Source organism: Balaenoptera borealis (assembly GCF_965194805.1).
Source record: "Balaenoptera borealis genome assembly, chromosome: 7".
NCBI classification, from domain to species: Eukaryota; Metazoa; Chordata; class Mammalia; order Artiodactyla; family Balaenopteridae; genus Balaenoptera; species Balaenoptera borealis.
Window position 1 is genome coordinate 125,204,675 of NC_138864.1, and position 18,085 is coordinate 125,222,759.

Genomic DNA, 18,085 nt, shown 5'->3' on the forward strand with positions numbered 1-18,085 from the left:
AAGTACAATTCCAAGAAGGACATTAGCTGAAAAATTACATCAATGATAACAGAATATCGTCATACAATAAGAATCCAACCAAAGCCAATGGGCGCAATAAAGCCAGAAAAAGCCAGTTGGTTACAGCTGTTTACTTGTTTTTAATGCGAATATGTATGCAAATTATAATAATTAGTGCAGGGGTAATTTCAAAAGGTCAGACTTTGGGTTTGTTCTTAAACCCAAAAGTTCCAGTACATGTATGAACTTGAAATCTAGTCTACTAAATTTGAAGGGCATTTTTCAGAACAGGCTTTTTCACAAGATTTCAGAAGTTCTGCTTCTGGTAGAATGAGACCTACCGCAAGGAAAGCCTTTCTGGTTTCTGGAACCAGGAGAGCAGAGGTGAGCAAAATGAAAAATAATGGTGAAAAAAAAGTTAGCTAAACAGTCTGAAGATTTCAGAAAGGTTCAGTTTGGGGAGAACTTTAAACGCTATCCTGAACCACCTTGGGACCCCTGAAAGTAACTAGAAAGGACCAATGGCATCCTGCATCCTTGACTTCACACCATGCTGCTAAGCCAGCTTATCTTTCCCTTTGTTGTTCCCATTTAGCATCCTGGTCACTTAGGCAGACAGTCATTAGAAAAGAAGTGGTTTAATTCTACAGATTGTAAAGTGCCCAATCTATATACAAAAACAGCAGCAACACTGAAGAGAATGGGGAAGATGATTTTTCTGTATTAAAATATTTACCTCTAACCATAATTATTCATGCACAGAAAAAAAAGCAATGAAATACATGCCTTGAGGAAAAGATGCCTAATAGGGCAGTGATGTTTCATAAAAGATGAGGGCACTTCGACTTAAAATAACACACCTAAACTAACTCCAAGATTTTAAAAGAACACAAATATAGTGCAAACAAGCAATCCCCAGAGAACAGGTAACTAATTAGATTTATACTTACTGACAAAGCCTGGACCAAAATTTGGAGGATTAGGCCTAGAAATCTGATGTGTTATACTGCCATCCTAAAATAAGTAAAATTTACAAATAGGTTTATTCCACATTTCAGTTCAAGGGGAAAAAAAACTTTAAAAAAATGAGAAAGAAAAAAAGAAATGGAAAGGGAAAAGAACTTTAATTTCTTATGACATCTTTAAAACTTTCATTTTTATAAAAAGTGGAATGAATTTTGTGGTGACAACCTAATTTCTGAACATTTTAAACTACCTCTGAACTGTTATATTTGCTAGATTTCAGTTGAAAAACAATTATGTTTGAAGTAAGGGGTTATTCATCAGAAATGTAACGTAGGGCAAATCAAATAGTGTTCGTATTATTATACTTAGCTAAAGATCCACGTAAAACCCCACTTTTTGATGAAATCTCCCTGGTTTCTTCTGCAACTAAGACTGAAACATGGGTTCCAGATTTACTAAATTCCACTCCACAACACAAAGTTATTTATGAACAAAAACCAATATCTCTAACAGACACAAATAATAAAACAAATATGCACTAATTTAAAAAGTTACTCTTATTTTCTCATTAAATGTCTTTTATCTTCCAGGGAGACCAAACAGTCATCATCTCACAATTCCCTGGCAACAGTCTGATAAATAGAATTAACTTTGAAAAAGCATTTACCGAGTTGTCACAAATTCTGTTAGATATGAGCTGTATACAAGGTAATGACTAAAAATGATACCAGCACCCAGAATGCACTACATGTAAACCATATAATACTGCAAAGCAGGTGGTGTAACATTTAACAGGTCAGGAAACAGAGGTTAAAACACGTGCCCGAAGTTGCACAATAAACTCACAGTGGAACTCAGATTATTTTAAAACTCAGCTATGAAGCCTATGCTTTTTCCACTGTGTCAGATGGTCTCTCTTTTTTAATCAAAAGAATATAATTATCAGCATAATAAATCTGAAGTGTTAACTGGCAGGGCGAAAAAGAAAGTGCCAAAAAGACATAAAGAAAACAGGTAGCTTTCTCTCTTTCTTCCCCCCACCCAGGCAGATATTTGAGAAAAAAAAAAAAAAAAAAGAAGAAGAAAACACAGTATGAAATGAGCAGTTCTACTTTCCTGGATATTGCTTGACACGAAATATTTAAATATTTACACTTTTTAAAGCCGATTATCGTGAACAGTAAATATTTCAAAAACGAAATTATTCCAAGGAATAAACTGTAGAACATGACTACCTGTATCTAAATAAAATGATTATAATCATTATTTTCTATATTTTATAGCAGTTTTACATTTAAATGTAATGAATGAATTCTAAAATGCAGGACATGAAAATATCTCTGTGGAGTTGAAAGTAAATAAAAGCAAACCCCCAAACCCTAAGCATTTGGCTTCCCTCCAAGTGACCTTCTACCCTTAAATATATGGATCCTTTTCAGAAATTGTCAATTTTTAAACTTTGTCTTTCCCTTAAAAAATAATAAAATGTCTTTATTTCTGCTGAGTCGATAATATTGGTACATCCTGGCAGTGTTCTAGGACTTCTACTATTTTTTGGAAGAGGCCTCACCATAAAGAAGAGCGAGAGACACAGGAAAACGTGCATTCTTAAGCGACTAGTTACAAGCAGCAGTACCTGAGTAACTGCCTGTGGAAGGAGAGTCTGGCCATCACCAGTCTGTGTTCCAGTCACCGACTGGCCCATAAAGGGGAACCTGTGAAAAGGAAGCACTAAGCATCAAATGATAAGCATTTGGAACTAACATTATTTTTAAGTGCTTAACAGTTTTATCTTCCAGGGAAGAAAGAGTAATGGCAGTGTCTTCCTCATCAAAAAACATTTACTAAAGCCCTGTTTTTTGTATCCCAACCTCACTACACAATTCTGTGAAGTGTGGATTCTTACTACCCTCATTTTACTTTTGATGAAGAGGAAGAGTCAGAGAGATTAAGTGACTTTCCCCACAGTGACGAGTGGGGCAGCGATGCGATGCCGATGAGGCTGTCCCAGGGGCTCCACGCGGTTTTACGTCTCATTGTACCTCAAAGTTAATTCAAGCCTTTTAGATGAAAAATACAAGGAAGACAATTTTCTTAGAATTTATGTACTAAAACTATTTGTTCCAATCTTCATTTAAAAATAGTTGGTAGCTTACAAAAAATTCTTGCATCCTAAAACGAAAGATGTATCTCAATTAAGAAGTTTCATACATCTTTTTTTAAACATCTTTTTGGAGTATAATTGCTTTACAGTGGTGTGTTAGTTTCTGCTTTATTACAAAGTGAATCAGTTACACATATACATATGTTCCCATATCTCTTCCCTCTTGCGTCTCCCTCCCTCCCACCCTCCCTATCCCACCCCTCTAGGTGGTCACAAAGCACCGAGCTGATCTCCCTATGCTATGTGGCTGCTTCCCACTAGCTATGGGTTTTACATTTGGTAGTGTATATATGTCCATGCCACTCTCTCACTTTCTCCCAGCTTATCCTTCCCCCTCCCCGTGTCCTCAAGTCCATTCTCTAGTAGGTCTGTGTCTTTATTCCCGTCTTACCCCTAGGTTCTTCATGACCTTTTTTTTTTTTCCCTTAGATTCCATATATATGTGTTAGCATACGGTATTTGTTTTTCTCTTTCTGACTTATTTCACTCTGTATGACAGACTCTAGGTCCATCCACCTCACTACAAATAACTCAATTTCGTTTCTTTTTATGGCTGAGTAATATTCCATTGTATATATGTGCCACATCTTCTTTATCCATTCATCTGTTGATGGACACTTAGGTTGCTTCCATGTCCTGGCTACTGTAAATAGAGCTGCAATGAACATTTTGGTACATGACTCCTTTTGAATTATGGTTTTCTCAGGGTATATGCCCAGTAGTGGGATTGCTGGGTCATATGGTAGTTCTATTTTTAGTTTTTTAAGGAACCTCCATACTGTTCTCCATAGTGGCTGTATCAATTTACATTCCCACCAGCAGTGTAAGAGTGTTCCCTTTTCTCCACACCCTCTCCAGCATTTATTGTTTCTAGATTTTTTGATGATGGCGATTCTGACTTCATACATTTTTTAAAATGGATGGCTAGTGGGAAGCAGCTGCATAGCACAGGGAGATCAGCTCGGTGATTTGTGACGACCTAGAGGGGTGGGATAGGGAGGGTGGGAGGGAGGCTCAAGAGGAGGGGATATGGGGATATATGTATGCATATGGCTGATTCACTTTGTTGTACAGCAGAAACTAATACAACACTGTAAAGCATTTATACTCCAATAAAGATGTGAAAAAAATAAATCAATAAAAAAGAAAAAAGTTTCATACATTTTTATATCTAAATGTTAAAGCAAACCAAAAGCTGGTCACTGACCAAGAAAAAGTCTATATGGTTCAAAATATCTGGCAAAACGTTACTTACTCTAATTAAAAACTTCACAGAAACATTACTGCTTTGATGAAAACACTGCCCCTAGAATTACCAAATGTGTCAACATAACAAGATTATATTTTGCAAATTATTTATCAAACACTGTACCTTAATATCTGAGTACTATCAGAATTTGGAACATATGCTTTTTAATATTTTTACTCAGCTTTTTGATTCATCTGTTACCCCCTGGCTCCACTACAGCCCTGGTGTGGAATAATCTCACAATCACAAAAGCACTCACTGTCTATCACCCTCAGTCAACTTATGACACCACCTGAAGGAAGGACCATCACCTCTACTTCTTCAAAGTGCTCAGCAGAAGGGCTAACAACACACCTGATGACTAACAGATCAGTGTACCTGAGTGATATAGACATGATGCTGAAGGAGCAGGGGTTCTGATTATCAGGTCCATATTTTAAAGTACGTACAGAATTAAATTTAGCATTTCCTTCTGTTTTGACTATGCGCAGCAAACTACAATATTATCAACAGTACTGTGACTTTGCACCAAGAGAACTCACATCATTTTCATAGCAAAAGTTGTTGCACATACCTAATAGGTCATTTAAGTTCATCACTATTTTGAAATTATGGTAGTTATTAGACCTACTGCCAAATTTATTAATGCATTAGAGAAGCACCATATGCTGTAACTTTTATATTTAACTATATTTCAAATATAATTGATTTCCTCTGTAAAACCAATGTTTTTGGTTTTGCATTAAAATATTCTGAGGAGTTCAGGCTTCACTGGGATGTCAAAAAAGTTCATGACATAAAAAAGTTAAGAAGCCCTGTGACACAGAAATAGTGTTAACAGACGTTGTGCAATAATGAAAATCGGGACTTCCCTGGTGGTGCAGTGGTTGAGAATCCACCTGCCAGTGCAGGCGACACAGGTTCAAACCCTGGTCCAGGAAGGTCTCACACGCCGTGGAGCAACTAAGCCTGTGTGCCACAACTACTGAGTCTGCGCTCTAGAGCCCACAAGCCACAACTACTGAAGCCCACGTGCCACAACTACTGAAGCCCGCGCACCTAGAGCCTGTGCTCTGCAACAAGAGAAGCCACCGCAATGAGAAGCCTGTGCACCACAACCAAGAGCAGTCCCCGCTCGCCGCAACTAGAGAAAGCCTGTGCGCAGCAACGAAGACCCAGTGCAGCCAAAAATAAATAATAAATAAATAATTAATTTAAAAAAAAAAAACTGAGGAGCCTTCCAGAATAAGCTCTCACTGGCCAAGAATGGTCAATTTGAACATCGCTAAGGTTAATAGCTGCAACAGATTAAGAAACATATCAAATGTATTTTAAAAAAATAATAATAAAATAATGAAAATCATTAGAAACTACAATCTCTTCTTTGATCTCAACAATGCTTCTTGGAATTCCCTGGTGGCGCAGTGGTTGAGAATCTGCCTGCCAATGCAGGGGACACGGGTTCGAGCCCTGGTCTGGGAAGATTCCACATGCCGCGGAGAAACTAGGCCCGTGAGCCACAATTACTGAGCCTGCGCATCTGGAGCCTGTGCTCCGCAACAAGAGAGGCCGCGATAGTGAGAGGCCTGCGCACTGCGATGAAGAGTGGCCCCCACTTGCCACAACTAGAGAAAGCCCTCGCACAGAAACGAAGACCCAACACAGCCATAAATAAATAAATAAATAAATAAATAAAATAAACCCAAAGTTTAAAAAAAATAAATAAATAACTTAAGACAATATAGTTTAAAAAAAAGAATCCGCCTGCCAATGCAGGGGACATGGGTTCCATCCCTGGTCCAGGAAGATCCCACATGCCGCAGAGCAACTAAGCCCGTGCGCCACAACTACTGAGCCTGCGCTCTAGAGCCGGCAAGCCACAACTACTGAGCCCGCGTGCCTAGAGCCCGTGCTCTGCAACAAGAGAAGCCACCACAATGAGAAGCCTGCGCACCGCAACGAAGAGTAGCCCTCGCTCGCCGCAACTAGAGAAAGCCCACGCGCAGCAACAAAGACCTGACGCAGACATAAATAAATTAATTTAAAAAACAAAAACAAACCAAAAAAATGCTTCTTAACCATTTCCAAAGTATCTCAACAAAGCACCTTTAAGGATTCCCAATTTATTTGAAAGATCATGTTTATCATAAATTCATGTAGATTTCATATTCAATTCCATAATCATCCACATTCAACAAGATAATTAAGCTAAACTGCGGCTCTATGCCTACTCTATTGAAAGAGGTTCTCAAACAGCAATATGCGTACAAATTGCCCATGGCGCTCACTAAAACTACAGACATACAAGCACCATCTCCAGATATTCTGATTCAGTAGGTTTGCGGTTGAGTAAATGAACCTGCATTTTTTTAAAAAACTACCACATAATTCTGATGATGGTCCATGAGCAAAACTTAAGAAACACTACCTGTGGTTATTTAATACCCCTTAGGGGGTGTAAATACCTAATTTCAGAAATTCAGATACTCAAATAACTCATAATCTTCTCTAATGTATAATTTTCCATTTTTTCTGCTAATAGTGAAAAGGCTTATAAAAGTTTCCAAATGCTAACTTTCAAATATCCTCTGATGGAATAAAAAATAGTCACAGGCTGAAATAAACTATCTTTTGTTCTCAGCACAGAACAGTTTAACTTCTATTTTCCTGCTTATCCTCTCACCCTCGCCTATTCAGGATGAAGGAACTCTGTCCCATGCAGCTTTTGGTTAGCATTAACTAGTCTAAAGGTATTTAAACAGGCATACACTTAAATACTCTGGATTTCCTGCTTAATCAAGTCAATCTTTCAAACCATTCTATGATGTTTTATTATGTTTACCCTGAAACGAATGGAAATTTAATCTTTACATTTGTACAGCATTTTGCATTTGATCATATTCAGCTGACATCACAACCAATTGAAATATTTATTGTTCATTCCTAGAATACAAGTTTTGAGTTACTATATGCTCCTTCTAGTAACCAGTAATAATTTCATGCACTTCTTGATGCACAGTAAGAATGAGAAATATCTTCACCTACCTGTTCATAACCATTGGTGGCATGCCCATATTGTTTTGTGCCATTACTTTATTTATGCCTTTAAGGGCCACCATTTTGGCTTTCATTATAGGATCTGTAATTGCATCAAAATCTAAAGAAGAAATATATTTTAAAGTTACTTATTTCATAGTATTTGGTTCAAGTGACACTAAAAGGTAACATAACTATCACAAACATGATGTAACTTACAGACTCTTAGTCCTCACTGTTTAATCATCACTACTGTAGGTCTCTATACCAGGTAAGGAAGGAATTATGAGATGGCAAGAACCTCATCCTGAATTTAATCCCATCTAAGTGACCTACACTTTTAATACGTTAGTACTGCAAGAATCAAAACAAGGTGCTTGTCAAATGAGAGAGATTGTACCAGTAATCTAAAGCAATGCAATTCCTTTCATCCAAACTTTCACAATTCTAAGCAGAATTGCTTCTTTAGTAATGTTCCACCATGAATGAGAATTTGCAGTTACTACCAATACTAAGGAATTCCACTAAATTGGTTATTACTCTTTACGAGAAAAATTTATCAATTTCTTACAAGAAACATAGGCTACTGACAAAAGACCTCTTTGCATATAAATAAAAAAGAAATGGACCAATATGATGGAACTGGTAATGTATGAAGGACAGAAGGTCAGTTTTACTGTTTAGAAGAAAGCATTCCTTGGACATGTGTCCTTTGATTGCTAATTCTTTCTCTTAGAGGCACTCAGGTATTTTTACTGCATTGCTGTTCTATTGGGGGGGGGGCGTTCCCCAAATTAGTAAGCTATTGGAAGTAAGTTAAAGAGCTTCATATAACCAAAAAAAAATGCCAAGCATTCATTGTGCATAATAGGACAGTAAGAAGTTTACTCCTAGCACAGTTCCTTTAAATTCACCTTTCAGTGACTCTGAAAATACATGGTAGTAATGGTTAGAAGGCAGGAACTAAAAAAGATTTATTTCTATTAAACAATCCCATAAAAGACAGACTTGAGAAAGTCTGAAACTCAGAGTTTTGAATCTCCTGATGAACCTGGGAGGAATCTAAAACTCCTAATCATGTTCATTTCAAAGCTGAAGGAGGAACAGAAGGACGGCCCTCAGTGCTCTAGTCCACATGTAATTTAATACACAAATCTTGTAAGCACACCGCATCCCACCCCATGCCCACAGTAATTATTTCTGAAACTCTGAGGAATTCCTACCGATATTAGGGAAGAACGGTTCAGACCGCTGACGGATCATGGCTTGCATCTGTCTTTGCTGTTGCTGTTCTTGTCTCTCTTGATCCAAAAGGTCCTGCAGAAGTAGAGGCTGCTCCTCCAGAAGGAGGGGCCTCTCTCTATTCTGCTGGGCGGCCGTCTGAGGGACCATCAGCTGCTGGGGCCCAGACATGCCACTGGCCGCAGACGGGCTTGTCAGAGGTACAGTCTGATTCACGGGCTTTCCTGTTCCAAAACTGTGATGCACTGTTGGCTGACCCTGAATGAATCCTGGACTCACCTGCACACCCTGAGGGAAAGTATGGTTTAATCTAGGGACTACTGTCACATTAGAACTCAAGGTATTATCCAAAGCACGACCAGGCGGCGTCATTAGAGGGGGAGGCAAACTTGACACATGACTGGATGGTGAGGCCGGCAAAGTTGGTGGTGGAGACCCCAATGGCCTAACGTCTGAATTATCAGATTTTTCATTAGCAAGTAAACTTGAGAGAACTGGAGTTGATCCAGGTATGCTGCAAGAGTTTATCACATCTTCAGCAGGCAGCTGAGTGGACCCACGAACACTAGTGTTGGAGCCAGCCGTTTCTCGATTAGTTCTTTTCTCAAGTAGATCTGCATCACAGGACTGCAAAGAAGCCTGTTCCCCATCATTCGCGTCTGCATGAGCAGGGGCCTGTGGGCAGGGGGCGTCAACAGCATCTTTACCCTCATCACTTTTCTCACTTTCACATTTGGTTTCCCCTTTAGAATCTGGAGACAGTACTTCTGTTTTAATCTCACTGCTGACAGCGGCTTTTTTCCAAGGAGAATGTTTATCAGAAGGAACCATACTTTTGTCATCTTGCTCCTTTTTTGGGGGTTCAACAGATACACACTGATTATCTAACTTATCATCAATTGGAACATTAAGGTCTAGTTCCTCGTTAAACATGCTTTTCTTATCTCCCAGGTCAAGTTCTGGATCTGTATAGGCAATGATATCAAATTCTCCTGACCTTAAGAGGTCATCCAGGTTGGGATCATTAGTTTCCAAATTACCTAAAGTATCCAATTCATCTCCCTTGCCATCCTCTGTATCTAGATTTAAATTTTCAAGATCTTCATCATCTAAGTCTTTGACTTCAACCCCCTCGAGGTCTTTAACATCTAGTTCTTTGACAGACGGGTCATCAGAATCAAGCTTCTCTTCGAGACCGCCAGAAGACGGGGTGGTTATCTGTAAATTATCAGATGTTGTTTCAGCTGGTGTAGATGTCGACAAAGGGGCCTCTGCAAACTCACCCCCTAAGGGGTGGCTCAGAGACCTCATGACCACAGAAGATGAATGCACAGGGTGTCTTTGCTCTTGCTGAGATGGTAGCACTTGTTCCAAGTTTGGATGCACAGGCAGCTGATGAGGGAGACCTTGGGAAGGCCGTCTCATGGGGTCTGTGTGCCTAGGGCCTGGAAAGTCTGGCCGGGGAATGAAGTTTCCATGTCTTGGATGAGAAGGTGCCTCTATAACGTTGCCAGGAGAAGCGGGGAAGGGCATCCGAGGCCTTCCATCAGGGGTCCTGTGCCTCAATTCAATAAATGCTTGGCCCAGTATGTTATGCTGTTGAACTGACAGGCTCTGTGGTGGAAAATGTGGAGGAAGTCCACCTGGATTATTCGCTTGTGAGTTATTTAAAGGCCTGGGCATATCTACAGACATAGATCTTCTCAGCTGTGGAGGAACTCCAGATCCTTGTATTTGCTGAGGAGGTACAAGGAAGCGTTCCTGACTTGACAAGGTACCGTGACTACCTCCTGGAAATCCAAATCTAAAAGAAGACATTAAAAGAGCATAGGGTCAATATAAAGTATTATGCTGAATTTAGAGTTAGGTTGATAAAAAGGAAAAGTTTTAGATTAAACGCAGATACAAAATTAATGTTGCCAAATACAATGACTTAGCAAAAATAAAATTATCACCATTAGCAACTACTTATAAAGTATCTACATGCAAGTAAATTTTTGCCAAGTACCCTATAATAAATACCATATCCGAGCTCTAAAGGCATATGATCTAACAGATAACAAAGACAAAGCAAAGCCAGCACACAGGTGGAATCAGTTGCTTAGAAATCAGCATATACTATTGGAGTTGCAAAGGAGTCCATTTCTTTTTTCTATATTTAGGGAGGCTATGATACGGAGGAAGCTGATTTGGGGGGAATGCTTGAATGAAGGTAGGAGGTCTAATGAATTGTACTAGAGAGACTTTATAGGCTTCTGCACATGAGAAAACAAAGGCATGATGACTGGACAGGTTAACCTATTATTTGCTTGAAAGGAATGAGGACTGGGGGTAGTAAGACAAAGAATGATAGGCATTATCTGCAAAGATTTAGTAAATGAATAAATTATAGAAATACTTTTATTTATATTGTACCTCATTCTAGAAAAAACTAAAGGCAATTTACAAATAAATATAAAACAGAGCAACAGGCAAAAGTGAGGAGAAAGAAAAAAGGAAAACAAGGGTAAGACTCTAACATGGAGGTAGGTATTAGACTAAAAACTATATCTGATAAAATGAAAAGCATATGTTAATGAAATATTATTATATTATAATAATATAATACCTTATTATAACTCAGGCCTACATTTGGCTTTGATTGTTCTACTAGCCACTTCAAAGATGGAAACCACTCATCACAAAAAATTCCTACAGGAAAACATCCTTTCAATTTGGAAATTTCCACAAATATTTACCATGTAAATTAAAATGAAAAATCTGAGGAGAGAATAATTCTCACTCATCACATCACAGGAGGCTTTGAAGGAATATGGCAGTTACATTTTAAAGGTTTGACTGGTAGGATAAACTACATCGCTGTGGCTGTGACGTAAGGCTAGTACAGTCAATATTTGATGACAAAGGGAGTGTTTTACACTCTGTTGAGCACTGAGGGGTTTAAAGAAAAACCCACAACCTCTCATTAGTGAAAAATAATGTTGATCATATCTCAAAGAGATCAAAAAGTAAAAAACAGCATAAACTTCTTGATTATAAGTAATTTCAAAGAATGTATATACATATGTGTGTGTATATATATATACACACATATATATTAAAAAGACACTGAATCCCTTTGCTGTACACCTGAAACTAACACAACATTGTAAATTAACTATACTACAATTAAAAAATGGTCCAAAACGAAATAATTTCAGTTGTGCATTCCCTTCTATTAGCAATTTAAATCTGGCATGAAACTAACAGCATTACCTGAATCCATGAGGTCTCATCCCCATACCAGTAACATCAGGAGTATAGGGTCCACGCGGATCCTTTGGGAAAACAGCGTATCTAGGCCCTAGAGGAGGGCCAATGGGAGAGCTGATGCTCCCAGGATAGGGGGGTGGAGGCCGAGTAAAAGCCCGGCTGACACTCTCCGGCTGCCAGTGCTGCAGGGGCCCCGGATGCGGCACTGCTCCTGGGTCCTGTGACCCTTTCTCCTGTCGACCTGCCAGCTTCTTCTGCTGTTGCTGCTGGAGGATGATTTCACGTAACTTCTGTCGCTGAATGAAAAGAAACAAAAAATGACCGGGACTTTTTAAAAAGTAATGGCTTTTTAAGTCTCAATGCTTCGGATGCCTGACTCTGGTAATATTTAAAATATCGTAATATTTCAAAGTATGATAAAACACTAGTTAACACTTAAATATTCAATCGGTTATAAAAAATAAAGTGACGAGTCGCCCGGCTAGCTCAGTCGGTAGAGCATGAGCCTCTTAAAAAATAAAGTGATGATTTGGGTCCTTTTCCTTGCCATACAACTATCACAAAACTGAACCTTTCGTATTTAAGAATTCCCCTACCAACTCATGAAAACTGAAATTAGATAAAAGAATAAGTCCAATTCATCAGTGTTGATTTTACCGATTTCATTTTTCTTCTTTGCAGTATGACAAATTCTACAGAAAAGATCGACTTTAACGGCTGTATATAAATTACTCCATTCGATAAAATGAATAGCTTTCTCAAATAATACATTTAAAACATCTGAGAACATTCAACCTGTTTACCTGTCTCAATTTCTCTGTATCTGCTTGAGACATGTTTACAGTGCTCTGTGTATCGGTGACTCCTGAGGTCGGTACAGGTCCGGGAAGCTGGGACACACCAGAGAACTGCTGGCCTTGAGAATTCATGGGTGAGTTGGAAGGTGCACTGAAGCTCCCCTCTGATCTAGGCCGTGGCTGATCAGCGACATCATGGGCAACCTGACTTGTTCCGAAAGAGTCAGACTGAGATCTCGGAGTCATGGGAGGCTGATCATAGGGGTCACGAGGGGCAGATGGGGAGACACGGCTAAAAGTGTCTGAAAGACCAGGTCCAGGTGGCCTGGGTGTTTGGGAACACGCATCAGGTGGCCTTACCAAAGGGCCAGGTAAGGCTGCTCCTCGATTTTGTGCTGCCTGCAGGAAAGGATCCTGATTTGGCATGAGAACTGGTCTTGTCATTGAGGACCTAGTAAAACCCTCTGAAATCCTTGGCCTTGGTATTGCTGGTGGTTGGGAGTAAGGAACAGAAATTCCAGGTCTCGGCGTTCCAGGAGGGTGAGCCCGTGGATCAGAGCGTCTCTGATTAGCTGCAGACGTAACAAACAAGTCTGCTTGCGCAGACGGCCTTGGGGTCGGTGCCTGCTGACTATACGGATCAATGGTGGTGGGCCGGGGAGTTCCAGGAGGTTGAGAATAGGGGTCTGGATTGGAGCGAGATGTTCCTGGGGGTTGGGAATAGGAATCCACAACAGGTCGTGGAGTTCCTGGAGGTTGGGAATATGGGTCCTGAGATGTTGGCCTTGATATGGCTCCAGGCTGGGAAAAAGCCCTTGAAGGATGAGCAAAAGATTCATTCATTGCCGGATGTGGGGTGAGGGGAGGCTGGCTATATGGATCACTTGACTGGTTATGAGCAAAGTTATCTACAGGTCGTGGTGTCAAGGCAGGCCTTTCATAAGGGTCGACAGACAATCGCCTTGGTGCCTGTGACACTGACCCATAAGGGTCCTGGGAGGATGGGGGCGGCTGCCTTGGAGCTTGAAAAGGCCCGGGGCCACTATCAAGAGGTGCAGGTGTCAACAAGGGTCGAGCGTATGGGTCAGGTATCCGTTGTCTCTGAAACGCGTCTGCCCTAGGAGATGGTTTAGTAAAGTGGTCACTGGTTCCAGACGCTAGAGGACCTTTTGCAGTTTGTTCAGAAACTACAGGTGACCGGGGCAGGCCTAAGGGTTTGGGAAACGGATCTGTCATCACAGGCCTAGGTGTGTCTGGAGGCTTTGCATAGGGGTCACTACTTGCTGCGGAGGAAGAACATAAATCTCTGACTGGGGACGGCCTGTTTGCTGTTGTCTCGCTCATTTGAGTGGGCCTCGATACGGATGATAAAGGTGCACAGTTTTCCACCAGTGCAGAATTTCTTCTGGAAAAACCATGGCCCCCAGGAGGTGGTCTTGGGGTACCAACCATTTTCGCGTAAGGATCCACTGGAGACGGCGGCCGGGAGTTAGAAGGTCCGGGGGAAAACATCTGTGGGGAAGGCGGCTGAGAAGCCTGACCCTGCGACAGGCTCTCCGGGACGGAGATCCGGGACGGCGCCGGAGGAGGAGGCGGCGCCTGTGGTTTCACAAACACGTCATCCGGTGGCGCGGCAGCGGGGGTGCCGGGCAGCGGCTTTGCAAACAGGTCCTTAGGGAAGGGCTGCGCAGGAGGCGCGCTTGCAGGGCCAGGCTGCGGGGTCCCGGGGCTGTGGACCCCCGCGCTGGGCGCGTCTGGGCCGGGCTGCCCCGGAGGAGGCTGAGCGCCGAGCTGCTGCTGCTGCTGCTGCTGTTCGCTCTTCACCTGCTCCAGCTTCTGGGTGGCTTCCATTTTCGCCTGCTGCTTGCTTTTCTGGCGCATTTGCTGTTGAAACAGGAAAGAAAACACAGTCATGTGGCTAAGGAAGAACACAGCTGTCGCGGGGCAGGGGGGAACAGCAACAGAAAATTTGTTTGACGTCGTCAGTTTCCAGATGGCTTCCCTATTATAAATTCCTCAAGAGGAGAGACTATCATTCATCAGAGTGTACCGAATGTCTACGGCAATATTGTTTATAATATTTACTAAAACTTCCCCAAATCAACTTAAATATATTTTATTGAGAAAGGAAAGTCTATTTTAAATCAAATTTTTATATTCTAGTCAGAACTACAGCTGAAACTATATCATAAATAGCTCTTTTCTCAAAAAGCAAAAATTCAATTTTAAAAAGCAAATTCTTTTTTTTAAAATTAATTAATTAATTAATTTATCCTTTTATTTTTGGCCGTGTTGGGTCTTCGTTGCTGGGCGGGCTTTCTCTAGTTGCGGCGAGTGGGGGCTACTCTTCGTTGCGGTGCGCGGGCTTCTCACTGCGGTGGCTTCTCGTTGCGGAGCACAGGCTCTAGGCACGTGGGCTTCAGTAGATGCGGCACGCGGGCTCAGTAGTTGTGGCTCGCGGGCTCTAGAGTGCAGTCTCAGTAGTTGTGGCGCACGGGCTTAGTTGCTCCATGGCATGTGGGATCTTCCCGGACCAGGGCTCGAACCCATGTCCCCTGCACTGGCAGGCGGATTCTTAACCACTGCGCCACTAGGGAAGTCCTAAAAAGCCAATTCTTAAAGAAACAGAAACACACACCTGTCTGAATTTCCATTCCTGTTCATGTTCCGATTCTCTTTGCTTTAGTGGATCTTTAAAAAGATCTGAATCAATACGAGAGCTGGGATCGATGCTGTCTTGCTGTTGCTGCCTTTTCATGGAATCATTTGACATCTGTACTTTATTAATGCGTAAAGCAGCTCTGTTATCTCTGGCTTTTTGCTTTGAAAAAAGGAGAAGAAAATTATCTCTCAGTATATGTTAAAATTAAATAAAACTATGACAAACTTTATCATACAAAAGCAAGAAAAAGTTGGGTTAAATAGTTGAAAACAGTTGAAATATGAATCTTGAGAACTTACAGCCTCTTGTGTGAAAAGATCTGGACACTACCCCACTTTTCCCTTTTATAAGGCAAGTTTCAACTGAAGACCTATTTCCATTTCTCTATTTGAACCAGGCTAGAGAACCCAGGTGTTATCTAATACTTTCAATCCTAATTTTCGTTAACACTCTTCAAAAATGGAACGATTAATATCTCTCTCAATTTAGAGAAAAGGAAAATGCCAAATCAATCCTCCAAATCTAAAATCTGGAATCTGAAGCTTAACGTTAAAAAAAGAAAAATCATTGAGAAATATTAAAAATATCCTGCCATTACCTCTGCCAGTCAAGGCAAAACAAAACAAAGCATCCTCAACACGTTCCCACACCCAAATTTTTTGCTTTATCCAAGCAGTCATTATCACTGACGGTATGTCTACTGAAGATCAAAGTAGAAAATAAGTGCATATACTTTTCAAAACGATAATGCAGATATAATATGCTTTCAAATGAAAGCAAGGATTTGGATCCAGTTGACAATCTTAATTTGGCTCTTTGGGAGAAAATAAATCACCATCTGAACTGTGAATCTTATAAAATACCCTAATAATTCCTGGCCAAGTCCATGTTTCAAAAGGTCCTTAAAGGTGTCCAGGTATACCCCTTTCAAGATTCTCTACTAAACCTAATACGAAAAGAGCTTACTGTGGAAGAAACTGAGGCACATTAATTTGGCTGCAAAATGTAGTAACTCTTTCGAAGAGATAAAACAATTTAAAAGTGAAATGAATTAAACATGCTCCTAGGATAAGTGATTTCAATCTTCAGCATACTGGTTCTATTAACCAGCGTATGAAAATGTCACCCTCTATATTAAGACATCATGAGTTAGGAAAACACTATAAAACAGAGCTGTTTATTAGTTGTACAAGTATTTAACGTATGTTTTTTGGAATGGGAAATCTTTTTATTAATCTAAGACAATAATAATAAGATTCACATATTGTGTCTGAAGGCATGATACATATGCGGTTTTTTAAATACCACGTATGGTGCTCTTTCCTGCGAGCTTGCTTTTCTCCACAGCTTGGCAATTTGCTTCACTCTAGTAGTCCAGTCTGCAACAAAAGAACACAGTAGACACATTCACAGAGCCATGGTAATGATGCGTCTTAATCAAAAGGTTGATAAACTGCTAACAGTTAAACTTATTCTGCCCATATTTTCGTAAATGAATAGTCCTGTATTTAGTTCTTTGTACAGTATAAAGTACTGTACAATATAATAGTCCTGTATTTAGTTCTTTGTACAGTATAAAGTACAGTATATGTTTGGTCTGTACAGCAGACCAAACATATTTCTGAATGGAGTGCTGCCTCATTAACAATCTCACCTGTGGAGTTGGGAAGTTTCTAAATCAAAGTTCTAAGCAGCCAAGATAAAGTTAAGCCAAACATAATAAATTCCCTCAACCATGTAAGATGCTACCAGGACCAAAGCTAAAAGTTTTGGAAAACATCTGTACTCAAGAGAAGCCTATCAAGTTGACCAAAAGGAAGTAATCATTATTAAAAATAAGCATCTCATCAGCACTTGTGCACAACGAAGACAGGGAAAAGCAATGATTTCAAGCCACTTCTATGAAACTCAGTGTGAGGACAGTACACAAAATGAAATCTGGGTGAGATCAACAGTTAGCAATAAATGTAGAAATGCTTTTGTCCATATTTATAAAAAGAAAGCTTCAAAACAGCCAGTGAAAATGGAAATCAGCTGCAGACCAACAGCCTTAACATGGTATTTCATGAGGTTCTAGAATCACACAGTACATCTATTAAAGAAAATTACTTTAAAAAAAGGAAACCTACAGCTCCAATCTAAGGACAATTTTTATACTGACACTAAGTGACTTAATAGAACCAGATATACTCATCTCTAAGCAGCAAATAAAAATGTGGTTTAAAAACAAAAACAAAAACAAAAAAAACCCTTGAAGAATGTGTATACTGCTTTAACAGACAGCCCTGCATTAAACCACTGATTTCTCTTGTTAGATAAGGTAGCATTTATTTCTATGCATAATAAATAAAGTACTACAAGGCGGCCAAACCGAAAAGGCCAAACCTAAAAAGACAGGGGTCATCCATAAAAAATCCACTTTTAAGTACTCCTCTAGTAATTTAAAAGAGCTATATGACAGCTGGGAAACTACTGCAAGACAAAGCTTAAGGGACCTTTTCAAATCCTAGTTTGTCTTGCAGCATGAACTCAAGATACTAAATGAGCATTTGCTTACAAATACTCTGTAAGTGACATTAATCCAAATGTTTCATCCTCTTGCTAATGAGAATTTTCAAAAATGGTACCACTGTACCATCTGCTTTTTTCAAATGGGCTAGACAGTTGGGAAGAAGGGGAAATAATTCTGAGTTAGTTTCAATGTGAACAATAATTAG

The 18,085-nt window shown here is 40.1% G+C and overlaps 1 protein-coding gene across 29 annotated transcripts in view; it reads right to left on the minus strand.

Moving 5' to 3' along the window:
- KMT2C (lysine methyltransferase 2C) overlaps positions 1-18,085 on the minus strand; it is a 277,595-nt gene that overhangs the window by 30,440 nt on the left and 229,070 nt on the right. For all 29 annotated transcript variants that reach the window (XR_014246661.1, XM_082398916.1, XM_082398915.1 and 26 more), the window contains 8 exons: positions 16,674-16,747; positions 15,345-15,527; positions 12,713-14,590; positions 11,913-12,205; positions 8,639-10,461; positions 7,425-7,536; positions 2,603-2,681; positions 951-1,014 (listed from right to left, as the gene is read on the minus strand). Coding sequence is in view for 28 of the 29 variants with exons in the window: in XM_082398916.1 (XP_082255042.1) it covers positions 951-1,014; positions 2,603-2,681; positions 7,425-7,536; positions 8,639-10,461; positions 11,913-12,205; positions 12,713-14,590; positions 15,345-15,527; positions 16,674-16,747 (4,506 nt within the window). In the remaining variant the exon portion in view is untranslated. The remainder of the gene's footprint in view (positions 1-950; positions 1,015-2,602; positions 2,682-7,424; positions 7,537-8,638; positions 10,462-11,912; positions 12,206-12,712; positions 14,591-15,344; positions 15,528-16,673; positions 16,748-18,085) is intronic.